General features: G+C 41.9%; 1 protein-coding gene across 1 annotated transcript in view; it reads left to right on the top strand.

Annotated features, from left to right (window-relative positions):
- LOC121180410 (voltage-dependent T-type calcium channel subunit alpha-1I-like) overlaps positions 1-27,096 on the top strand; it is a 131,026-nt gene that overhangs the window by 32,711 nt on the left and 71,219 nt on the right. Inside the window, exons 4-7 of the mRNA XM_041035802.1 lie at positions 7,343-7,440; positions 14,145-14,304; positions 21,159-21,501; positions 21,941-22,033. Coding sequence (XP_040891736.1) covers positions 7,343-7,440; positions 14,145-14,304; positions 21,159-21,501; positions 21,941-22,033 — 694 coding nt within the window. The remainder of the gene's footprint in view (positions 1-7,342; positions 7,441-14,144; positions 14,305-21,158; positions 21,502-21,940; positions 22,034-27,096) is intronic.

Below are 27,096 nucleotides of genomic sequence, written 5' to 3'. Positions count from 1 at the left end.
TTACGTTGGTGGTGTCCTTTCTAATTTAATATGACTAAAATCTCCTGTTATCAGAATCAATGGATTCTCCAGTTATGGGACGAGGGTGGCTACCAGTATAATGGAGGTGAATTCTCTTGGTAGATGAAGGGGTTTGTGTCTGATTGTCAGACTCTGGGCCTCAGGTTGAGCAAAGCATTTACAAAACCTGTTAGTCGCTGCACCACCTTTGACTCACATAGCATAACGTTGCTACCTCATTGTCTTAAATGAATGTGCCGTCCTGTCAGCTCTGAAGAGAACTTGTGCTGCTGTAGTGCTGAATCAGGCGCTCCTTCATCAAGTCATTACTCAGTAAAAGAGAAGAGTCTGCAGCCTCATTGAGAATTGAGGAAGAACGCCAACTCATTTTGTTTTTTGGACACTGAAAAAGTCAATAGGCGACTAAGCAGTTTTTGAGTTTTTGAAATCCCAGATCCTCCTGTTTCTTTGGGTGTTTGCTGACAGATATTTGAGTGAGTTGTTTCCACAGGTTCAAAAAGTCCTTTGTCATCTGCACGTATTAATATTTGGTCAAAGTGGGCAATAAAGCCCAAGAAGTAGAAGTACCAACTAGTGCAAGTAGAAAGTAAGTAGCAGAAGAGCAGTTTATGTTATACAAATCAGATTTTGTAGTCCTTTATCCCTTTTTGTATGCCCCCTGAATCCACTGGCAGAACACAAGAGAAAACACACAAACTGACAGAAGCAGACAAACAGAATCTGGCATCACGATGCCAGAAGATGACTCCATCTTGGATCAACATAATACGGTATCATATGTTCATAAAGCAGGCTGCAGCAGCGTGGCTTGTGCCTGCAAGTATTGTCAGTCATTGTGTTGACGTGCACTGAAAGGCAACTGCTCTGTTTTTAAAAAGCCGTCAACAAATATCAGACGGACGTTTTGTTTTTGCTTTGACGTTTTCGCTTTTTAATGGGAAAGTGCTAAATAATTCATTACTGTGGTGGACTGCTGTATGAAAACATATTCCCTTACACTGGTAGTTAATCTGAGTGTGTGTATTTATCTAATATCCATACTTTAAATTCTAACACTCATTTGCAATGCGTATTTAACACAATGGAAGATTGACATATATGAAGTGTTTGATTTACTGAAGGCTTTTCTTGTATGTGTATATTGACATATGCTCATATTGTAATTAGTCTGGTTGGCAGATGATACATGAGGTTATTAACTTAATGATCCTGAATAGTTTTTGACATTAAGTGTATAGTAAACGAACCCAGGGGATCAGTCTGGTGCCATACAGCACCAACTGTCTAAACAGATGTGTTTGTATTAATGGTTGATTATTATCTGCTAAATCTGTAGTGTCATATAACTAATATAGAATATACATACTGGTAAGTTCTTGTCGGTTTTTTCAAGTCAGCTCAGTTTCTATACACTTATTTCTTGGTCTATAGTGAAAGAAGCTTTCAAATGTAATTTAAGTACCTTTCACAGTAAAGTTAAACCTGCCGTTAACAGCAAATGTAAAGCTTTCACGATCTGAGCATTACATAAATCATCAGGACCGAGTAGAACAGTATATTTGTATGAAAATGTTGTGGATTAGTACTTACAGGCTGACCCACCGAGTGCTGAATATTTCACTTACGTCTATTAAAATGCCTTCAGGGTGTCGTGCAATCACTTTAATGATGGTTACACTTTGAGTAGTGCAAGCAGTTGAGCTGCAATTAAGCCTTTAGGCCGCCTATGCTTACCACTGAGAGTAGTTGGCAACACTGAGCAACTGTAGTGGAGCTTGGTTAGCCATTGTCCCTCGCTGCTAGTGTTTGTTATTATTATTATTGTTATATCAGATATTGACAGCTTCATTGCACTCCCAGTAAGAACACATACAAATACATTTCCTAGAATATGGGAGTGTTATCCTTTAAACCTGGTTCAGCCAAGGTATCCTACATTGTGCTGGATTCTGAATCACCTCTCTTCATCATCACCTATTTTCATATTTACCTGGTTCAGTGTTGGTAAATTGGTACCTGTCAAAACAGTCCAGCTTACCAGGACAGAGTCTTCCTCACCCGTTTACTCTCCCATTTTATTTCACAGTGGTTTGTTATAAAGTTAGAGGCTTGAATATGATGTGTGTCTAACAGGAAGAGAAGGGAGAGAACAAGTGAGAAGAGAGAGATGGGCAATGTGACCACAGCGGCGTTGGTAGGCAGCTGGCTTTCATCTTTGACAAGATATTCAAGTCTATGCATGGAACGCACACAGACACAGACACACACACACACACACACAGACACACACACACACACAAACACTTGGACATGTGTATGAGCAGCTGTACCCAGCTGGAGGTGTAACAGTACCTCATTAGAGCTCTGACACCACACGACACACTGTAGGAATGTGAGAATGGAAAATAATACACAGACACACACAGAGGACAAAACAAAACAGAGAGGGAGGAAAAAGAGAAGATAAAGTTGGAGACAGAAAAGTGGAGAGATTGAATTTAAGTGATTCTAAAGAAGGGGATTGAAAAGGGAGTTTGCGAGGTGGAAAACTTTGTAGAAAGGATGAAAGAGGAGGGCAGGAGGGAAAATGGAAAGAGGGAGAAGAGTGGATCAGAGCTTTGGTAAATGGGTGTGTGTGTGTGTGTGTGTGTGTGTTTTTTGTGCTCACATGTCTGTGTGCATGTGTGTGCCTCTCTATCTTCTCTGACTTGCAAACCACTTCTGGGACAGAAGATCTACTGCATCCATTAATCTCATTTTAATAATTGATGCCATCTCCTCCTGAAGGAGTTTGGCCTGGACTGTTGGCATAAAATGAGACATTTAGTGCTCTCTGGTAATTGCCGTATTAGTTTATTCTTGCCTGTTAGGCTCCTGAACAGCCATAGTCAAATCAGCCTAAATTTACAATATCTTTTTAGCGACATTATTGTGCTTTCCGCTGCATGTATCACCCAGTAGATGGCTTCTTGCTAATATGATGTCGCATCTAATGTGACTGAGAATGTATGAACTCTTGCTGTTAGTGCTGGTGAACTGTGAAGCGTGTAAGTGTTGTACGTGGTCGCACGTCTCAGCCTCCGAGTTTGTATTCATTACGTTGACCTGTGAAATTGAGGGAAGAGCTGCTGATTTCCCAGGATTCACCATCATTAGCTGCTTTTGCCTGCAGATGATAAGAGTTTCCTTTGCTCGTTTTATTGGATTGGTGTCACATGTAGGATATAACACTGTATTACTTACAAACAGCTCTATGTGCTAGCACGTAACATACACCACATAAATTATGGGGCATTAAATTTAGCCAACACCTAAAAAAAAAATGTTGTTTTGGAGAAAAATTACAGCTTAGAGGTTGTTACTTAATTCTCTTACTAATGATTACTTATGATTGTGCTTATTAAAAGAACAGCCTGTCATCATCTGTGTTTGACACTGACTGATGTGAATGTGGCTTTTGAAGATCACTGTGCAATGGCACAAAATAATTAACACTGTTGGGAACAGCACATTCATTTGGTTGAAATTAAGAAGAAAAAAAAAAAAAAGGCCATGCTGCGAAGAGAGACTCCAAGCAGACACAAAACCGATATCCAATTTTCTAACTTTAATTTGTCCTTTGGGATTGGAAGGTGTGTAGTCAGTGAGAGTCAGAAACCTAACCTGTGACGTCACCTTTAAATAAGAAAAACAACTGGAGACATGATTTGTCTACAGTAAAAACCTGAAAGAAGAGTAATGTGAAACAGTATTCTTTATTTTTAGACTTTTATTTATTTATAAATCTATTTATTGTTAAAAGTGCCACATTTTGGATCTTGTCTTGTGCACTAACACTAACTTGTGACAGTGCTTCATGGGTTGGGGTAAAGTAAACAGCAGAGATGGAGAAACTGCCTGAAGTGAAGAGGCACAAGAGATAAAACCCAGAAAGAAGACGATGATGTTTAAGAACCAGCTGAAAAATCCACACCCGCCTCTTTAACGCAGCTCAGGAACAAATATAAACTTGTTCCTCCTCTGAAGTATTCATGAAGCTGTTTGGTTGGAGAGCAGTCCTAACGCAAACACAGACAGACACTATATTTAGTTTGACTTGTGTGTGTCTGAGAGTGACGGCCTGTGTGTGTGTGTGTGTGTCTGTAGACTGTAAGAGAGTGTGTGGGTTCCCAGCTTATGTAACTACACTCTTCAGGGCCGTGTATGTGTGTTTGTGCGCTTTCGTGCATGTGTGTGGCCTCTGTCCTCTGATTTGACACAGCTTTGTGAGAGCCCGGAGTCTGCCCTAAGCACTCTCTCTGCTCAGTGTGTGTTTGTGTGCATGATTGTGTTTGGGTGTGACACTGACGTTATCTGTCTGTACATCTGCTCGGCGCGTGAAAAACTGAGATGTATCAGGCATAATGGTTTTTGTGTGTGCGTTATTGTGACTGTGTGTATGATAGATTTTGTCTCTACATTCGTATGTGTGTGTGTGTGTGTATCATTGTGTGCACAAGTATAATTGTTTGCCAGTGTGTGTGTGTTGTGTATGTGTAATCCTGTGCGGCTGCGTTACCAAAATGAGCTGCCTTATCTCAAATTGCTGCAAAAATTGCTCAAAATGACAGATCCCCATTACGTCCCCCAGCACACACACACACACACACACACGCACACACATACACACAGACACACACAGACACACACTTACTATGTTTGTGGGGTCCTATCACTGACATAATGCATTCCCAGCCCTTTACCCTAATCCTAATTTGAAGCCTGAAACCAAATCTTAATCCAAATCCAGCACTTTGGGCCCCACAAAGCTGTCGAAAGTACAGTGGGCTCCAAGTTTTTTGGACCCCACAAAAATAGTAAAACAAGTGACAGATCCCTGTTACATACCCCCAAAACACATATACACACACAGGCATTACAACTCATTTAGGTGTTATTATTTATAGATTACAATCTCTCTTGATTTCTTTCAGAAATACATTACTTCATTTTAATGTTTCAGCATTTAAACATTTCCCTCAGTCTTCATTTTCTTATCAAGCTGTTCAGATTTTTTCTTTGCTGCTGTACCTGTTCCCCAGTCACTCTGCATAAACTCCCAAATGCAGGGAACTTTTTTCCCTTCCTCTTACTGTGGAAGTGAAAGATGTGTTCAGTCTGTTCCCTCCATAGAAAACCACCTGCCAAATTAGATCATGGCCAAACACTGAGGAACCAGCCTCTGTGGTCACTCACAGATCCGGCCATATCCAGGTACTCTGCGAACCCCGACCTTACTTTTCATGGTCGGTGTATTTTAGTAGCACGGTTTCGTCTGATTTGTGGGGGAGCTGTAGCAGAATCGGGGCTCTGTCGGCTCCTGTCACTGCCAAGGTTACAATAATACACTGACAGCAGGAGAGATTCATATTTCACGGCTCACCGAGTTAGATCCACACCGTGTGGTTGTTTTGATGCATGTGCAGTGGTTTGGTCACAGGACCAGTGGCAGGTTGCTGGGCTGAAAAGAATAAAGAAAACTGTTCCGTTCAGGAGTTTTACCTTTGACCTAATGTAGAAGCATAGTTCAGTTCTACAGGTTTCAACCTGTCAAGTTTCTCCAGCTTGAGAATGAGGCACAACTCTGGAAACAAATTTAATTTTCCAATTAACTGAAGTAGCCAGTTCCTATATTTTCTCGAATCTGGGCAGGTCTTTCGACAGTCTCCATGTTCTTCCTGATTCCTGCCTCCTGGGCTACATCCTTATGTAACCTGTTCGTGTTTTCCAACTTTGAAACCTCGGATTCCATTTCAAACTGTGAAACTCCCTCTGGAACTCCAGGATATTTCTCAGTTTCCGTCCATATCACTGCAATTTTGCTATCAAAAAATTTTAAAGCCTCCTCTTCAGAGGCGTAGGTCATAAGGTCATTAGTGAATAATTGGCTGGGGCTTTTTAAATACCAGGTAGGCTGTCCAACCTCTCATCGAAATGAGCCTGTTATTATGGAGTGGTTGAATATCTTGGTGTAGAATATTTGTGTGAACTGCCTGAAACTTGCACCAGTTTCTCGTACTTTTCTTTTCTACATCTTGACAACCCCCCCCCCCCCCCAACCTCCCCCCCTTCTCAGCCTGAGAGCAGCTTTCTCCTGTGCAGCCAGGTATATGCATCTCAGTATCCTCTCTCAGTCTCTCTCTCTCTTCCTAACACTGTAATTATCTACAACACTTGATAAAACCCCCCGGCTCACTCCCTCTCTCAATCTCGTTTTATTGCCGTCGTTATATTGCACTTAATCATCTCTTGGTGCTTTACTTGCTTTGGTTTGTGATCTCTCCGTCCTCATCTCACGCTTTCTCCTGTCATCCCTCTGTTTCGTCTTCTCTGTTGCTCTCCCTGACCATCCCCTCTCACTTTCTTTGCACCCTCGCTGTTTCTCTTTTTCCCATTCCTCAGGCGAACTATGTTTTCCCTGTAATACGTTTGTCAGAAATAGGTCAGATAGCAGAATGCTCGCTCTGTTTCCCTCCTCTGTCTCCTTTTTTCCATACCTAGTTTAACTTCAAGCTTGTTTGCCCCCTCCACCTCCAATGGCTGCTCCTTCACAAATCTCTCCCTGCTTTCATGTCAAGATGGTTGTAGGTTTAATCTCATGCCTCTCATTTTTGTGCACGCCCACAAACTGACAGGATACACTTCAATGCTTTCGCTGTATGCACTAAAAGGTATATCCAGTTTTCATGGATGCGGGAGGCCTACTGTACTGATTCACTCGTACTTTGACATCTTCCTCCACCTGTGTCAAAATGATGGAACTGTTTTGTTTTTTTTTTTCATTTTCAATGCAGTGCTCTGTATCTTTGCCATGTAAGGTGATACACAAGCACACATAAATATTCATGTTCAGCAACAAACGAATCGCCGGTTGTGTTGTCCCACACTGTGTTTACGGACATAGAAGGAGACGCTTTCTTCTTGCGAACACAATTAAGCTAATGTTACAAAGTCTTCCACTGACCCCTGCTTCTTTCAGTGTCTCACTTTAGTAGGTACACAAACCCCAGCTCATTAATTCATATTAGGCTCAGCACAGCAGGACCCCAACTGTGTGAAGGTGTGCGTGCTTCTGTTTAGGCTTTTAAATAGCAACATTAAGTCAACACAACTCGGAAGTTCAGCTGAAAATGTTCTGCTCTGTGATGAAATAGCGTATTATAATATAGTTTTTCTTTTTTTTTCATTGGTTTTCTCTTTGATTCTCCTTATAGACTGCAGACCTGTGAAAGTATCTTTGTTATTAACATGTTTTCCTGTATGTTTTGTGTGTATTTTCCAGGATGGTTGAGTACTCGCTGGACCTGCAGAACGTCAACTTCACTGCCATTAGAACAGTGAGAGTGCTTCGCCCTCTCAAAGCAATTAACAGGGTGCCAAGTAAGTGACAACACCACTTCAGACTGTTTTTTTTTTCCCTGTCACCAAAAATCATTCCAACCTATTATAAAGTAGTTTGAAGCCAAAACGCAGGAGTGAAGTTCGGTTGCCAACAAATAATAGCCGGGCTTAGCTGTCAGTTCATCACTGAGTCGGGCAAAGAGTCGATGCCAACATCGACACACGGTCGAAAGATTTTTCTCCTGTTTATGAAAAAGCTGTTCAATTCATCCTAAAGAGAGAAAACGGTGATGGGATGAAAGGAGGGCCATTCATGTAATGTCTGCGACTGTCATTCAGCACCACGGACAGCTGCCTCCCAGAGAAACCGGCCCAGTAGCTTGGTCGCTGTCCGAGGTGCTGAATGTGAGTCACCGAGCCAGAAATACCTCGACTGTGAACGCGTTCAGATTAGATGGCGACAAGCTCAACTTGGTACATGCTGGAGTGAGCGGGATTTGGCTTTGATTAGAGACATGGTGATTTTTAACCACTGTGGTGTCCAACTTAATAAAGTTCGTTTGATGGATGATTTGATTTGATTTGATAAATGGCTTCAAGTCAATGTAAAATGACACGTCAGTGTTTTATTTAGTTGAATATTGATTAAGTTGATGCGATTTAGACACTCGCTCAAATTTAGATGATGTGTCGGCTCTAATTCAAAGTTGATGTATTCTCATTATATTTTTTTACTTTCCTTTTCTTTGATTATCTGTGCAGAGGGAACGACACGGTTGTCTAAAGATGTGTAAAATATTGTCTACAAAAAAATCGACCGTTTCTTCAGTAGTTACTTATTCACTCCTCCTGTCATGAAACCTCCTCTCTCCATCGTTCACTGTAAATTTTCAGTTTAAAATCTGCCTTGAACGCATCCAGAAAACCAGCTCCTATCTTGTGTCATTGTAAGAGTAGATCTGAAGATGGTGTTTACAGCTCCACCTTTCTGACAGATGCCCGCTGCTGTTGTAAGTGCACACAACACAAGCCTCAGTACCGATGCTATGTCGCACCATTGTTCATTCTGGAGCAAATGGGCCACATGGAACCGGTGTGATTGTAACTACAGCAGCACATATGCAACACAAACCTCACTGCTGAATTCAGCCCAAATGCCTCATTGTCTTTGCTGTAATTGTGTAATTTTGATTGTGTACCTGTTGTTTTCATGAGCTGGCCTGGTGGTTTACAGGTGCAGCTGTGCCTGTGAGCAAATTGATTTTGTCTTCTGCATTTCAAATAGTGATGGACGTCTGCACAAAAATAAAAATGGAGAAAAAAAAAAGAAATTAAACAGAAAGTCCTAACAGGGAGGTCACATTTCAACATTTCATCTCTGCCCCGTCACCGCTGCACAGGCTGGCTGTGCAAGCAGTTTCATCCTGTGTGAGGAAACAAATTCCCGGGGACATCAAGTGCACAGAGCTGTTTTCTTTCCTAAAAAGTAACTCCATCCACAGCAAAGCTGTTCTAATCCCGACAGAATCTCCTCGGCATCCAAACCCTTCAGTGCAGCAATGATCAGACGGCGCTGAAGTGTTCTGAGAACCCCCAACCCATCACTTCAGCTCGGAGAGTGCTGCTTTGTCTCTGTCCTTTTTTGATGAGAATAATCAGAGCTTGCTGCTAGTTGCTTTTGTGCTTTATGTGTCTAAATTGCGCCTAGCAGGCAATCATTTTAAGAAGCGATGAGTACTCTCTAAGTCGGATATGCTGGTGCTTGAAGTTAATGTTGTTTTGCTTCCTTTATAAGTATAATTGCTAAACCTCCCACTGCTCATAAATCTGCAGCATGAACTATCGGAGTAATTTTTTTTTTTTCTTTTGTGAAAGCAGGTGCAGCTAATTTGGTTGGTCACAGAGAAATGTGTGTTGACGGCTGTATTTGGCACATCGTTTATACAGAGCATACACCGACATGCACACACTGAGAACTTTAGCATGTTTCCACAGGGAGACCACTGATGGACACTGTCTCTTTAACCAACACTGTCGGTGTTCGATCTCTTCTTTTTCTCCCCTTTGTTCCTCTCTCCTCCGTCACTGCATTCCCTCTGCTGCACCGCTCAGTCAGGGCCAATCTCTGATCTCAGCTCCTTCCCCTTCCTCCTACTCTTTCCCTGAATTCTTCACCTCCTTCTGTCAAATCCTCTCCATTCCTTCACCTCATTTATCCCTCCCTCGCTCCATAAGCAGAGGCAGTAATAGTTCTGCCGTGTCTCTAGAGAGCAATTTGTTCCACAGGGAGAAATAGACAAAACTCATGTTCTCCTCTGGTGAATTCTGCTTCATCGGTCAGGGAGGTAGAGCTGATCAGCTGGAGCAGCCTGATCACAACCATGTGTTCAATGAGTGTTCTCATTTTCTGTCCACATTGTAAGTGAAATACACCAAAGTACTGTAATGGCTTAGTTTTAGGAGAATCATCCATTGCAGAGTAGCAAAATATAGGAAGAGTAGGAACAACAGTTTATAGATGAGAGTGAGGATATATGTTTTTTAAATGTTATATATCTGACATTACACAAAAACTTTCCACTCTGTGAGTTTTGCACCACAAAACTTTTTACTTCAAAACATTCCTGGTGAGAAATGGACCTAATTTGCCATTGCACAGGCTGTTTCGTGCAGCCCTCTGTTGGGAGCAAACACAAACGATGATGAGTCATTTAAGTCTCAACCATGTTTACAGCTGTAATCTGACATTTCTATAAGTAGAGGTGACTTTTCTATTTTCTATCTCTTCTTTCCCTTTCTGAAAACATGGTTTGTTATAATGGAGGCTAGAGGAGAAATGTTTTCCTTAGAAACAAGCAAGAACATAGGTTGTATGAGAAAACCACCAATAAAATACAGGAGATAAGAGAAAAAATAGATCCACCTGCAGCAGATTGATGCTTTCTTTGTGGTTCATTCAGCAGCATTTCAATAAGGACACAGCATTTGGGTTAAGGAAGGATAAAAGAGGTGAGAAGGGAGAGAAAAGACACAGAAAGAGAGACAAATGAGTCAGGGAAGAGGGGATTATCCAGCTCCATGAAGGATAGGCGAAGATGGACGAGAGGAAGAGAGGGATGATGAGAGGAGAGATGCGGGGGGACTCAGATGAGCAGGCTATTACGATGATAGATAGAGCCGAGGAGACAAGTGCAAGGGATGGAGGGAGTCGTCAGATGAATAGAGATAAAATGAATGCGGGACAGAGAGGACAGAGAGAGGAGGATGAAATGAAAAAAAAAAACAGAGGTGATTAGATCTTAGAGGAAGAGAAGAACCGATGCAGCTGTTCCACTCGTTTTTAATGTTTTATTTGGTAATATGCAGGTGGATTAACAGGCAACATCATCCCATCACTCATTCATACTCACAATATTTCTAATAAAGTTTATTCGATTATAATGAACTTCTGTAGTTTGAGGCATAAATCTCAATGTTGCAGTTCAGCCACGTGATATGAAAGGCTTTTCATCATAAAACCATCAGACTCTGAGGGCGTGCGTTAGCATGCTAAAACACACAGCATGTTAACATTCCTACTGTGAGCGTGTTGACATGCTGACATGTGTGGCCTCACTTAAATGTTATAGCACGTTTAGTTGCCTATGATAGGTGTTGTTTTGTTTTTTTTGTTGTTTTTTTTTACAGTGGACACTTTGATGACATTGATGACAGCTCTGTTCTAGTTAAGTGTCCCAGTAAGCCATGACAGTGTGACAGAGAGCCAAAATAACTGCAGCCTTTCCTCTGAACTCTTAACCACGCTGCAGTTGCTGTGCACAGATACTGTAGAAATGTCTTATTTAAAAAAATGTTGATTTTGAATGTTAAAAAAAGTAAGGTCTTCAAATGTCAGATCATCCAGTCGTCCACTGTAGTTAAATGCAGCTCAGGAAAGCATAAAAGGTTTCTTGAGCTTGTACTGAATAACTCACTTATGCATTATCAGGTATTGGCAGTTACCAACATAAATATGTAAAGTAAGTTTTTTTTTAAACCCAGCAGCCTCTGGGGCCACAGGATGAAAAGGTCAGTTTCCATCAAACGCACTTCTGCACTGCACCAGTACCAGCTGCCAAAAGCCAGTTATTCCACTCGTCTTTATTTGTTGGATGAATAAAGAAGCAATTCTCTCCTTTATTAAAGACAATTTACCACAGAGCTCATCTCAGGGGTAATTCAATCTGCGGGAGAGACACAAACACAGAGTCGCAGAGGCTTCACTCATGCACATACACTAACACACCACCATATGCAACACACACTGAGCAGGCAGTATATGCAGGGACACAACCACAACCAGTGCAAAGCCACAAACACTTGTAGGCAAATACTGACTGAATGTGGACACACACACACACACACAGACACACACACTCAGTGGAGGATGTGTGAAGTGAACAGAGGAGTCAGTTAATGGGACGCTAATGGAAATTATCCAGGCCTGGTTCCCACTGGCCACAGCTTAAAGGACTCGGCCTGTTTACTGCATTACCCACGATCCCCCCTTGGGAGATTCCCGTATTAACAGCCAAGGTAATGGTCGTCAGCACATTCTCTCTCTCTCTCCGCTACCTCGCTCTTTTCATTTATATTCTGTTTGTTTTCACTTCTAATCTAGTTTGCACTTTGCTCATTTCCTTTTTCTTTGCTCCTAACGTTTCCCTCCCTCCATCTGCAGCTGCTGCCGCAGTTTGCTGTAATTGATTAAAATGATTATCGTTGCCTTTTACATAAAACAAACATTTGCTGGTTTGTTTAGTCAACACTTGGTAACATCCTGCTATCAAATAGCCGGGGCTAATGGATTATTCTAATAAAGACACTTTAATTTTACTTCCTGGAGGGAACAATTTTGAATATTTTTGTCTTTCAATCACATCTGAAAAAACAGTTAAACAATGTCCTTTTACCTTGTTGTTTCCCTCTTTTGTGCAAATTTGCATTTTGAAACATACATAAAGTTTACTAATATTGCTGTTGATTTAATTGGTAACATTTTCACATTAGGGTGTTTATGGTGTTACTGCAGCACTATAAACTGCTGCTGACTTCAAACAGACTGAACCATTGAAAAGAGAAAAAAAAACGTCTTTCAGCTTTGTGAAAAGAAATTGGGTTCTGTGATGTATATTATCTCGCACCAAGCAGGGTCAGACTTTGGTTCTAATTCAGTTCGACTCAGTGTGTAATTTAGTTTAATTCAAGTCAACTAACTTGATCTGAACCACATTTTTCATGTGCAGCTACAGCCCAGTAATCAAACTAATTATAAAATATAGTGCTAAAGGGTTGTTGACAGAAATTGATCAGAAAAGCGGTGCTTTATCAGGCACTTTTTGTAAATCACTCGCCCTTCCTGGACGTGAGAGCTGACTGTTTGAATTTTTAGGAATTCAGTACAAAATCATTAAATAATAACATCAGAAAAGCAAACCTGGCCCAGCATGCTGTTCACCGAAGGTCACAAGGGATGACAGAGGAAGGAGATCTTATATTTTTCCAACAAAACTGAAATCTTGCCTTTTAAAGGGGGATTTAAATTCCCATGAGAAATGTGCATTTTCCAGTTGTGATCAGTTTCCTCCTGTAAAACCAGAAAGTTTCATCCTCTGCTGACAGGAACACACGCATAACATTTAAAATACAGCTCTGCTATTAAATGAAAATGATCACATATTTTACATCTTACCGTTGTCCTCAAAGGCGGTTTAAGGATTTACAGCCTCGTCGTCATCTGCGTCTTCAGACTAAATCATTTTAAATCATTACATTATTCGGCAGGGCCCCTGGGAGACGGTCTGAGGACCAACTGCCCACTTACCCCTGATTAGTCAGCTAAATGCTGTATCAATCCTCCATCGATTTTAGATAGACTTTAACCCCTGGTTTAGTTTCCTTATAGAGATCAGAGCTAAAGTAATGGGCCGTGGGATCACAATTAGTGTGGAGATTAGGGATTTATTAGCTAATTATGATAATACAACTCATATGGAAATGGCAGCATGATGTGTTAGATTTCTGCAAGAACAAGGAAGTGAGGGGGTGAGAGAGTATGCGTTTGTGTGAAAGAGAGAGACGATGAGAAGATGTCGTTAGGTTGAAAGATGAGGATGTTGAGTTTGTGTTTGTGTGCACAAATTATACAGATACATGTTTTCGTGTGTTTAACTGTAGAAAGACACTGAAACAAGACATTCTGTGTTCACATTTCTCTGAGGGTCTGTGCTTCACTGACACCTCAAGGCAGCAAAAACATATATTTGTCAGTGACAAACAACCGTGTGTGGATGACAGCTAAATTGTCAGGTATGCAGAGAGAAAAAATGACAGACTATGTGGAGCTGAGGGGTCAGCAAGGCCAATGTGTGTGAAGTCTAACTGTCCTCCTGTTCAGTGGCTGTCTCTGTCAAAGTCTGAAGATCCAGTGCATTGTACATCAAAAGGTCAACAACACTGTCTCGTTTCAGCAGCTCCATCAAATGTGGAAGAGAAAAGCATTTATCTTTAAACTGGATTTGGAAGACACAACCCGTTTAACCTTTAGTGCTCCCTGTACCCAGTATGTCAAAAGCTCATGGTCAGTGGTAAGACGAGTAATTCTCATTAAGGTAAACGACCAGAGGCTGAGAATGTCATACTGAGGGTTAGAGCTATGTGGCGTGTGTCATGAGATGCATGTTTTTGCGTGTGTGTCTCTTTAGGTATGCGCATCCTGGTGAACCTGCTGCTGGACACTCTGCCCATGCTGGGTAACGTCCTCCTCCTCTGCTTCTTCGTCTTCTTCATCTTTGGCATCATCGGGGTGCAGCTGTGGGCGGGACTGCTGAGGAACCGCTGCTACCTGGAGGAGAACTTCACACTGTGAGTCTCTGCCTGGTCTGTGTGTGTGTGAGTGACTGTGTGTGCGTGTGTGTGTGTGTTAGTGTGTGAAAAAGAGCTTGAGAGAGAAACCTGGTGTGAACGATGTGATGCTCGAGGGTCTGTGGTGTGTTGATCTGTCAGCTCGATCATTCGTCTGCTGCTGGTGTTTGATGTCTGTACGAAGTTATGAACATGTTTCTATCTGTGTTTTCATTATACAAGTAATAGCTGATTTGTAAGGTTGTATTATGGTCAGAACATTTTGTTTTACTGAAGTGTGTGTGTGTGTGTGTGTGTCTGTCTGTCACCTCACCTCTCATTACCTGCCCTCCCACAGTGTGACTCTGGAAGATTAATTACATCATGTACTCAATTTACTGATATTGCTATAGAGAGAGATGAAGGCTCTCTCTCTCTAATATAATGAAGATGATTGCAAACCAAATTTTTCACAAAGCAAATATCATTATCACAGAGTCAGTTCTGCCACTTAATTAAAAACCGACTCTGTTTTTATTTCACCTCCCTAACCCTGTCAGCGACCCTCCCTCCCGTAACCCCCACCCGTCGCCCCCACAACCCCTGCTACTCTCGAAATCACCTACAGACAAATCACTTATGTTGCTGAAGCATCGATAGACTGTTGGGCCTTCAAGAGAACTTCCAGTTGATCGTATACCTCTAAAAAAAAATAGTTTGGCAAAATCAAAAGTTGAAAAGAAAGACAGGAGTGAGGAAGGGAGCAGCACGAGGGAAAAACTAAAAATATTTAATGAGAAAGATGAATGAACTGTGAGCGCTCATTTTTCTCCCCCTGTTTTATGACCGTGATGGAGTAAGGAACATTTTTATAATGTTCCTCCTTTTAAACTTGGGGCTTTTCTGTTACCTTATAAAATGTATGACCATGATTCAATTACATTAATTTAAAACATGATGTTTTGGTTTAAACAGTTTTGTAATGGTTAAGAAATGATGGTAATGATTATTCGAAGGAAACCGTTTAGTGTCCAAATCAAACTGCCTATGACTTTGGTCCTGACAGACAAGTTTCAAAATCCATACAGGCATGCAGCCTCTAATGTCGCTTTAAATGTACAGAAGAGTCTGCACAGAAGAGCCCAGACCAGCGTTCGAACCTGGCACCCCCGTGCTGTGAAGCAACAGTGCTAACCACTGCACCACCGTGCCGCCCAGAGCGCATTCGTTCTACTTTTTCAACTTTTTTTCCACTTACTTTTCTTCTAAATAACTCCTCTGCACCTTCAGTGAGGAGTTTTTGGGTCTCTCTGCGGGGCTCAGACCCCAAGCTGTGCAGTGAAAAAAAATCTTTCCCGCTCAGTTTCACCGCATCTGCTCCTGATTTCTCATTTGCAAAGACAGAGCTGGACCTGCTGACCCGGTTTGCTGTGTTCTTCCCAGGAAACAGCTTTTCCCAAGGCTGTCCTCAACTGGATTAACTTTTTAGTTCGTATCATCCCCTTATTGTCACACATGCATTAACAGACTAGCATCCCCTGCTGTGCACACACACACACACACACAATCACACATACTCCCTTGTTCATACACTTTCCTAAAGCGCACACACACAGACACTTGCAGGAATGCACATTTATTCATGCACACACATGCGCACAGATCTCCCCCACTGATGCACACACTCTATTGAACATACCCAGCAGGCTATCTGGGGTTTTGGAAAAGGTCTCAGCTTTAGGATGCTAATAATGTGATCCAGGTGTACTGTACCTTTATCTCCCTGCTACCTCTAACCTTTACAGTTTGACAGCTGGATGCACTTTGCTTTTTCTATCTCTCTATATCTTTTCACCTTTTCCTTTCTTAAGGGTGAAATCTTATTTTGGTGCATGTGTGAGAGCATTGTTGTTTTGGGTTTCCAGGACTAATGTTCTGTATCTCAGTGGCTGTGGGCTGTTTATTTTTGGGGGAAGTGTCAGAAATTCAATTACTCTTCTGTCATGTCACGGCAGCGTGCAGATGCTGTCGTTGAGTTAGGCCCGGCTACCTCTACACTCTCTGCTTGTATTCTTCAGTAGCACCGGGATCACACTCTTTTTTTTGTGTGTGTTGCTGTGTGTTGGACTGTGTACTGCACCTCTTTGTGCACAGAAGCAGAAGAAACAGCTGTCACTCAGATGTCAACATCCTTCAGCTTCTACCCATAAAATTCTTCTGGTGATTTCACGCAGCTGCTTTTGATGACATTCTCACACGCCATAAAGCACCGCAGTTCGCGGGCAAGATAACTCACTAGATAAGATGTGATGTTGAGGCTGAATCATTTATAGTTTTTATACCAAAATTGCAAGAGCCACAATTTTAATTGTCATTAATAATGACTGGCTTTTGCAATAAATACAAAATGACACTCTCCAAAGATGATTTCCTTGATAAAAAATAAAAATAAAATATCTTAAATAAATAATATTTAAGATATTTTTGTTTTACTCTCCCCCATGTCTTATGTGCATCTCTGGGAATAATACATTTTTATTTTACTAGGCTGTAATTTCCTAATTTATGGGACATTTCTTGAAAAGTACTGTATGATTTGGCACAAATTTTAGGGGAAACAGTTAGAGTTATTTGGATTTAATAAGTTATGTTGAGTTGTGAAGATAACTGATGAGATGAGATTAGACAATGACAACATGAGTGAAAAGCAGAGTTATAATCTGTTTCGCACTGATAAGTGTGTTTTGTTGTGTATAAAAGTATTTTGTCAATGTTCTTACTTCAGTATCCAAGAATGCCTTTGATGCATGAAGCATCTCTTCGGTTATATGTGGGACTTTAGGGTAATTTCTGAGAAGAAAATAAATAAATAAATAACTTTTAATCACCGCTGATCACTAATCAGTCATGAAATATGATAATTGTCTTCATGTTCCCTGGTGACAGCAAAGGAAAATAGCGAGTCAGAATTAGTAGCTGGAAGCTTAACAGGTGTTGTTTGTTCCCAAATATCTCTATGATTAAGAGTACAGCTAATACCACTGTGAAAACACAGAGCTCAGACAATAACTGGGATTCTGTCTGGTGGTGAGCGAGAGCCCGGGGAGACCAAATCCACAGCCAAGCGTTTGATTAGGCCTGTTTGGCTGCACGGAGGAGTGGGCTGGACGGGGGTTCGCACTGCAGAGCCCAGAGAGAAAATAATGATCTGATGAGAGGCTTTAGGGTAGGCCATCACCATGGTAACCAATTCAGAGATGCGATGAAGAGGGGCTGTATTCATGGGATGTCCTGACCTGAGTTAACTTCAGTAATGTTGTCCAGTGTTGGAAAAACAAGCACTAAGCTGATGCAAACCATGTGTGATGGTTGTAAATCAGACTGCAGAGTGTTTCCAGGAACAAGAGCAGGAGATGTATATATATATATATAAAAAGAAAAACAGCTTTGGTTGAAGCCTCTGCTGTCAGGAGTTCAACGTCTCCTCAGGTGTGAAATGACTGCTGTCTGTCTGACACTGTCTGGTGGCGAACGTAGTCACCTCAGCATACACAGGCACACAGTGTCCAATCTGATAACGAGCGGGGCTGTGATACCTGCTGTCGCTGCATGTTGGTTCACTCACACGCAGAGGTGGGGATTTGTGGATGGGAAGATGTGCGATGGGAAAAAGAGTAGAATAAGTGGGTGGATGGTCATATTTTTCTGACACTGACTTGCCACTCCCAGGCCTCCAGTTAGCAACAAGATAAAAAAAAAAAAAAAAAAAACCGAAACGGAAGCCACAGGTAATTCATGCAGACACTCACTGTTCTGTCTGACTCTCACAAAATGCAATGTTGTAAGCGAATTAGTAAAGGCCCATAGAAACTATTACTTTGCTGAGCCAGCGTCTTTGAGAATGCTGAGCCGGTAGCCTCAATATGCAAACAGAGCGAGGAAGAGACAGGTAAATAGACAGGTGTTTGACTTTTCACATCAATCAGATGCACAGTCTGCTTGGTAAATTGAATATTGTCTTCAAGTGATAATTATAACTACAGCATGACAGTCACTTATAGTAATCTAATATCACCAACCTGGCACTGTGAGCTGAATAAATCTCAGTGCTCTAAACCACAGTGGTTGGTAGTCTGGGGTATTATAAGAACTAGATTGTCATTTTTTTCTATTAATTAAAATCTCCTGCTTGTGAAAAACTAGCACTAGCTATAGCAGTTAGTGGCAAAAGGAGTCTAGAAGCTTCCAGATCAAGCCTCTCTGTCTTCTTGTGTAAGACCTGTTGAATGTGGTTTTAATAGAGTGCAGGAGTCTGCAGCCTTTAGTACAGTCCGCAGAGGTTGCATCGGTTAATGTTCGCTTAAAGCTGCGCTTATTGATTTTTTGGAAACTTGGTGGGCAGAGGAACTCTACAACAATCTAACAAACCCACAGCCCAGTTTTATAAGGTTGTTCTAAGTTGCCGTGGCTAAGGTGTTAGCTAACATTTGCCCTTTTCCACTTCCAGAGCTACATTATTAAACTTTCATTTTGAGTGATGCTTCTGGACAACAAACAAACAAGTTGAAATTTTGGACTCAGTTCCTGCCATGATGCAAGTGAGGAGATTTTGGCCATAATCAATTCATATGATGGAAAAAAAAGAAAGAAGAGGAAACAGAAATCAGGTGAAAAATATCCAAAGCTTCACTGTAAACTTAAGTGACGTAAAAAGGCTGCAGATCTCCTCAGGTCAGTGGGCTCGATAATAGCTTCTATTCAGTCGAGCACAATACAGAGAGACAGAGTCAACAAAAGAGACACAAAGAGCATGACAAAGACAGACAGACTGAGAGACAGGGTAGTACTCACAATGCTGCTTCTGTCGAACCTTCTCAAATACCAGGTCAGATGTAATTGCTAACCAACGTCTGTACTCATCTGTATCTCTTTCTCTGGTCTGCCCTTTAAATAGCAGCCCACTCTTAATTATTAAATTAAAGTGCAATCACACAGCTTTGCTGTTCTCTCTCTTTAGCTTCTACCTTGCTCTTTTTGTAATTGCAAGGTAAACATCTTAACACTTTTTTTTTTTGCTTCACACATAGTATTCGTCTTTGTTTTTCTTGCGCTTTGGTTAGAGATTCATTTTTGAGTTTCTTTTTCTCTCTTTTTCGTTTTTGTCTCTTGTCTTCCCCTTGTCTAACCCCTTCATTCCTGCCTTCCATTTTTCTATACAGCCCTCCTCTGTCTTCACTCACTGCTTCCCTCTTTGCTTTATGTGGCATTTTACTTTGTTGTTCTCTCTCTTTTTTTGCAGTTGTCATTTTTTCTTCACCTGTTCTCGTATTATTTCTTATTTTATTTCTTCTTTCCATCATTCGTTTTGCTTTCTTTGTTCCTGGTCCCCAATTTTTTCCTAAAGTGCTTCCTCTACTGCTTCCCCCTCTTCCTCTTTTTGTATCGTTCTCTTATACTTCCAACATCTTTGAATGCAAAAGTTTAAGTTGAAGCTCCCACTGGAACTCATTTAATGAAGATGGTGTGGTGCTTTTTGCGGGAACTGTTGTGTTCACTTACTGTCGGCATCGCTGTCATACTCCTACAGCTCAGAAGATTATTTTTTCATTTATTCTGAATCCCAGAAAGTGATCCTCTGTGCACCATTGACTCTAATACTGTGTCTGATGAGTCCTAAATTTAAAAACTGCTGTTAGTTGTAAGCTGCGTTTGGCCTCTCCCTCAGTCTGTCTCAGTATAAAAGCCGTGACACACCAAGTCAACCAGCACAAAATAACACTGATGAAGATGGACTTTACAAATGATTTGCTTTGCTTCATGCTGCTTCACCTCATCTGTTAAAGGCTGCATTTTAACACCTTTCAAAAACTGCAGCTGACAGCCAGCTGACCACTGGTCTGCATGTGTGCTCTGAGTCAGTGTGAGAGGAACTAAACTTGCAAGCACTTTGTATTTGTAATCCAAAGAATATCACAGACAAACAAAATCAACTAAGCTGCAGTTTTCACGCCACTATGCATTTGATTTAACAGATTTACTATTTGCTTGAAATACAGTTTTTCTTTGCACAAGTTTTTTTCAGCCTCCATTTTTGTTTTTTGTTTTTTTGTTTGTTTTTGACAGTTTGCATTTGCATGTCTATTTGTTTGTGGGTGCAGAAAAAAAAGGTCAGAAGCAAAATAAGTAGAGATGATTTTAAATGGGTGAAATCAGTGATTCGCTGGGCTGAGCAGCCAGTCAGACAGCTCTCTCACAGACACATCAGCCGATGCCAGACACAAAACAAAAACTATAGGAAATTATCAGCCACAGAGACACACACACCCAAACCACAGACAAATGGTGCCTGACATGTGACTGTCGGCTTAGCAGGGTTAACGTGTCTCCATCACTGCCTTCCTCATCTGTCTGTGGTGTAATTTTCTTTCAATTTTACCATAACAAACATAATCATCTCTCTCTCTCTCTCTCTCTCTCTCTCTCTCTCTCTCTCTCTCTCTCTCTCTCTCTCTCTCTCTCTCTTCTCTTTCTCTCTCTCTCTCTCTCTCTGTGATCATTATATGTTCTGCTTTCGTTTCCAATCTCACACCGCACCAGTGTTGGAAATATCCATGAAGGACAAGTGATTTTGCTCTGTCTTAAAATCCCATGACCAATTAGCATGAATGCACACTTGCACTTGTACGTTTGCCTATACTGGCGTGTCTCCGATCATACCTGTCATTTTTTATGCAGGCATGTGGATGATATATTTTTTTTTCTTAACTTTGAATTTTACTTAGAGAAGAGAAGCTTAGTCCTCATTTTCGTGCTTACAACCAGTCTTTACTTTACCAGAACATTGTACTCATCACCTTCTCCCTTCACCCTTCCAGCTCCACAGGCATCAGTCTGCCTCGGCCTTACTACATGGCTGATGAGGATGATGAGCGGCCCTTCATCTGCTCCCTGCCGGTCGATAACGGCATCATGTCTTGCTCTGATGTCCCGGCTCGCCGCGAGGGAGGCAGGACCTGCTGCCTGGACAAAGACGACGCCCTGTACCGACAGTCGCTGGGCCTGAGCCCCGAGCCTCTGGCCAACGGCAGTGCCAGTGTAGCAGGGCTCTGCGTCAACTGGAACCAGTACTACACCAGGTGTCATACTGGGCACAGCAATCCCCACAAAGGAGCAATCAACTTTGACAACATTGCCTATGCCTGGATCGTCATCTTCCAGGTGGGACTTTTGGTAAACTTAGCAGCATGTAAGCAGACCACCAGCCACACTGCTCTGTTTTTGTGGGCTCATGCTGTTAGATGAGCCGTTCCAAATTACTTCATGCAATGTGAATCTTGCATCTTGCATCATTTTCATAGACAGCAGGGACCGAAATCCAAATCGTGCCCTAACACTGCAAACGTTCACATCAAAACAGCTTTGAAAGTTATTATGAATACAGATCAGATAGATTCCAGTTGCACAAAACAAGAAAGCTGTTCAGGACACATACAGAATTTGATAACACTGCAGATTCTCTGTCATCTTTAAATATAACACTACAGCCAGTAGCAGCTTAAATTGGTTTAGCTTAGCACAGCTTAGCTTATCTTAGTTAAACTAACTGTTTTCTGGACAAAGTCGTTGTGTATTTACTCACCTGTTTTCTTGACTGTAGGTGATCACTCTGGAGGGCTGGGTGGAGATCATGTACTATGTGATGGATGCACATTCATTCTACAACTTCATCTACTTCATCTTACTGATTATTGTAAGTCGCACTGTATTCACACGCACAGATACACTCAGGTATCAGAAATCATGTAATGGACGTGTAATGTGATGAACTGTGTTCCAGAGCTCGTCATATGTGGAAAAACAAAACTTCAATAATCTTTTAATCAACATCCGCTTTTAGCTGTTAACATAACATCATGTCACTTGAATATAATCCCACTTAAATACACGTGAATCCAGTGAAGTTGTAGTTTCTCCATTTAGCCAACTCACATATTTTTACATTTCCTGTTTTTGTTGCCAGGCTACAGATGACAGCAATGAAATGCCGTCACTCGTCTCACTCTCTCTCTCTCTCCCTCTCACTCACTCACTCACACACAAAAAAGCTGTCGGTATCACACTGAAAAGCTGAAGTCCCTGAGGAATCCCCCTTTTGTTCAGATAACACACTTTTTAATTCCGGCTTCTCTGTGCGTATATATGCTGCAGTGGGTGTATATGTGTATGTTTTTGTGTATGAGCACTGATGCATGTTCTCCTCAGTATAGTTCTTTTTTAGCCTGTCAGGGAGGGAGTATATGTGTGTGTGTGTGTGTGTGTGAAAGTGTTATCATAATGCGGCGTGACTGCCAGTCCCAGTTACTTCTCTAACCCAGGGGGTGTCTTGTCTTTTTTATTACACTTTTAATTGCCTGCCTTCAGATTCAGACATAAGCTCTGCCTCTCTTCTCCTCTCCTCTTGTCTCGTCAACATTCCCTTCATTCTTTACCCTTTAATTTCTTGTCTCCATACATATCCATCTATCTCCTTAAATCTGTCAATCACTGCTCTTTGCCACCCTAACTTTCTTACTTTTTCCTGCCATCTATCAATTCTCGTCTCTGCTAACGCTTCCTTCCATCCTTCCCATCTTTGTCTTTGCCTGAGACCCCCCTTTGTGTCTCACTCTCCTCCTTAACCTCCTTTCTTCCTCCCTTTCCTTTTATCTCTACCACCTCCTGGCTCCCTTCATCGACTTCCCTCCTGCTTTTATTTCATCTACCCTTTCTCGCTGAGTAGAATCCCGAGCATCATTCATATATCTGTCGCTCTACTCATTATTCTCAGTCACGCAGAAACACACACACACACACACACACACACACACACACACACACACACACACACACACACACACACACACATTTATTTAAACACACGGAAAAGGACACATTCCCACGCTCTTTCCCAGATTCACAGTGGGACATTATCTTCTACATCAATCCCCTAAAACTGCCTCACTACAGACAATTTGTGATATAATGGTGGCCTTTTGATGTGAAAACATCACTGAGGAGGGGTGGAGTGAGGAGGAAAGGAAGGAAACAGCTGAGGACAGGAGTAAGGGTTGATTGAAAGTAAGAAAAGATGATGAAATGGGAGAGAAAATAGAGGGAAGGGGGTGAGATGGAGAAGGTATGGTATGAAAAGCAGGGAGAAAATTGAGAGTGATCTTAAGAGAGAGGAGAAGTGGACGAGGGATAGGATAAGGATGGATGGATAGATTGATAGACAGAAAAAAACAGAAGGTGATGATGGACTTGAGTGTCGGCATGAAATTAGAGAGGGGATTGGAGGACTGGAGAGAGGAAGGGACCACATGTTGGTCTCTCTCTTTGATCTCGAATGAAATGTTATTAATTAGAGTGATTCCTTTGGCGTGTCCTCTGGGCTCACGTGGTTGGAGCACACACTCTGATCACAGCATCAGTTTTCACAGTGGGTCATGCAGTATGTTGTTCTGCCCCCTAATCCTTAGAATTAAAATGCTTCACCACTGGCAGAAAAGAATTTAGGAGGACAGAGCCCAGTTTACTGAAAAAAAAAAAAGATAAAAATAGAAGACAGGGAACGGTTGCTCTAGAGGTCTGGCCTGAAGGTGACACCAGAGAAATAAATGCTAAATACACGCATGTTAACATGTACTGTATGTTACTAACTACTGGATGTTATTAGGCTGGAATTTAGAGTGTAATATTTGGCACGTTTGATTGTTAGCATGCTAATACACTAATATTAACATTTAGAATTTGATGTTTAGAATGTCCTGATGTTACTAAAAACAAATACGTTTTAGTTTCTGGGACAATGCATCTGCATTTGTGCACACTTCCCTTTATGGTGTGTGTAAAATCACCATCTACCCTCGTGTTTCTCCTCTGAGTATCTACTAAAGCACAAATGCCTGAAACATGATCTAAATAAAGAAGCAAATTTCCATAGTTTAATGTATCTAAAGATGAATGTGTTAGAATTCATCATGATTAAAAAAAAAAAAAAAAAAAGCTTCAGACTAAGTGTCACAACAGGATTTTACTCGCTGGCATTGTTACATATCTTGTCTTTTTTCCACACACAGTGAAGACTTGACAGTCAGCCACTTGTCAGCTTTGTTACAGCATGTTTCAAGGCTTGTCTCACAAACAGAAGTAGGGGAGGAAAGTGATTTAAGCGTTACTGTTCACATTTTAAAAGTCCTGTTCATGTCCCTGCTCGTCCTCATCCCGCTGACAGACAGATGAGGAGAGTTTTAATTATGTTTATTTAATATTGCATGACACTGAGCACACTGAACACGAACCAGCCCGTCCCGCTATGAGAAAAGCTCCATAATATGCAGGCAGACGTCTCCACAACCTACTCGATTACTGACTATCTGACAGACAGGCTGCAGTTTGTGCGGCTGCGGGGATTTGTGTCTGAGCGGATGGTCAGCAACAGAGGAACACTGCAGGGGATTGTCCTCTTACTTTTCCTCCTCACTCTGTACACCTCCGACTCTCAGTACAGTGCTGAGTCCTGTCATTTGAGATCTCAGTTTTCAGATGACTAGTTGTCAGGCGTGTCAGAGATGAGCTGGAGGGAGAATACAGAGACCTGGACCACTTTGTGGCAAGGTGTGGGAACAGCCACCTCCACTGGGATGTGTCCAGGACCAAGGGGATGGAGAACAGGACTATTTAAAACACTTCTTAGAGAGGAGGTGGAGGTAGTGGAGGGATACAAATACCTCAGAGTCCACCTTGACAACAGACTGGAGAGGAACAGAGAGGCTGTCTGCAGAAAGCGACAGTGCAGGCTCTACTTCTTCAGGAAGCACGGGTCCTTTAATATGTGCAGCAAGATGTTGCAGAGCTATTATCAGTCTGTTATGGCCAGTGCGGTACTCGTTACTGCAGTCTGCTGGGCGAGCAGCACCAGAGCCAGTGACACCAACAAACTGAACACACTGATCAGGAGGGCTGGCTCTGTGCTGGGGACTTCCCTGGAGCCCCTGGAGTTGGCAGAGAGGAGAGGAGGATTCTGCACAAACTGTTGAACATCATGGAGAACTTCTCCCAACTCCCCCACAACCTGCTGGATAAACAGCGTAACACTGTGAGTGAGAGACTTCTTCATCTCCACAGTGACACGGAACGCTACAGGAAGTCATTCCTGCCAACTGCCATCACTCCGTACTTTGATTCTCCTCTGAGAGAATAGTTTTTTCTGTGTAACAGGACAGACACTCTACCTGGACTTGTTCTTTATTATATTTTGTGTCATCATTATTCTGATCTTTCAAAGTTTAGCAGTATAGCTAAACAGTATAGCTATCAGTCTATATTTAGTCTATATTTCCTTTTTCTATTATTTAAATGTATTTTTATACTTTATTTGGTCTATTTAATTATTTTGGAGAATTTAGCCTTTAATTGCATTGTTTGTTATTTTATTTACCTACCTCAGTGTTTTTGTGATTCATGTGAAGTGGCTGCTGCAACACTGCAATTTCCCTTTGGGATTAATAAAGCACTCTGTCTGTCTATCTATGGAGAGATGGAAGAGAGCGAACCACAGCAACTGAGACAGACAGAGAAGGGAAGGAGAGAGAGAGAGAGACGGGGGGAGAGAGAGGTTCAGTTTATATTTAGATACTTTGACAATTTCACTCACGTAACATTCATGCAGATTAAGTGTGTTAAATTGAATTGCGCTGAAAGAGATGTAGAGTGGGATGAAGAGCGAGCAGTATGAGAGAGTGCGAGAAGGAAGCGAGATGAAAACAGTCATGAGAGAGAGATGGAGAGAAAGAGTGACAGATGGAGAGACAGATGAAAAACGTGAGATAAAGATGGAGAGAGTTAAAGCTGTCGCTGTATACTGATTACCATCATGTAGATCAGTTTAGACAAGAGGACTCTGTGGAATTATAGGCTTTGCAAGGAAAACAGCTCTGCCCCGTGGAATTCAAGTTTAACATCCGGAAATACCAGCTCCAGCCTGTTTTGTTACAGAGCTGCACAGCGTGGTAAGCACCTTGATTTGACACTATTTAATCCCCCACCCGGGTAGAACCAAAACACTGAGCTAAAAGAGGCTCAAAGGCTTTGTAGAGCTGTGTGTGGAGACAGTGGTGAAAAAAAAGTAAAAACTGGGGGCTTGTCTCCTTTTCTCTCGCTCAGCCTCAAACTCCCACACACATACAGTGCATCCATTCACTGTCATCCACACATTCTCATTGCCTCTCACACATTTTTGTCACTCTGCTGCAAACACTGAAACTACACACACACACACAAATCTAATTGTATTTCAGCAGCTCCAGCAGAGTGTGAGTATAAATATTTGATGGGATCAGCGAGGGTGCTGAACGGGTGCTGGGACCCACTGCCTCCCTTTCAGTCCGCGAGTCCAGAGAGCTGGCATGAAAACCAGCCGGTCTGACCACAAACCTCTGCTGTGGATCAATGAAGACCGGCTTCTCACACAAAACACACACATGCTTTCGCTTACACACACATTTTATCCCGCTCTTCCATGATCTTGCTCACCAAGGTTCAGATGGAGAGCAGAAGGGGGTTGTCAGGTTTCGCAATCACTATTGATCACAGCCCAGAGAGCGTTACGCTTCATCCTCCTCTCTGCCTTCTCGCTTTTCCTCTCTTCCTCTTTTTCCACATCAGCTCTGCTTCTCTGAGTGACCTTGCCTTTTTTTCCTTTTGCTTTTTCTCTCTTCATCTGTAGCAGTTTGAGAGCAGCAAACATCGAGTGAGAGAGTGAGAGCGAGCTCG

This window comes from Toxotes jaculatrix, chromosome 4, assembly GCF_017976425.1.
Source record: "Toxotes jaculatrix isolate fToxJac2 chromosome 4, fToxJac2.pri, whole genome shotgun sequence".
Classification (NCBI taxonomy): Eukaryota; Metazoa; Chordata; class Actinopteri; family Toxotidae; genus Toxotes; species Toxotes jaculatrix.
Note: the sequence above shows the minus strand (reverse complement) of the source record. Positions and strands in the feature narration are given on the sequence as shown.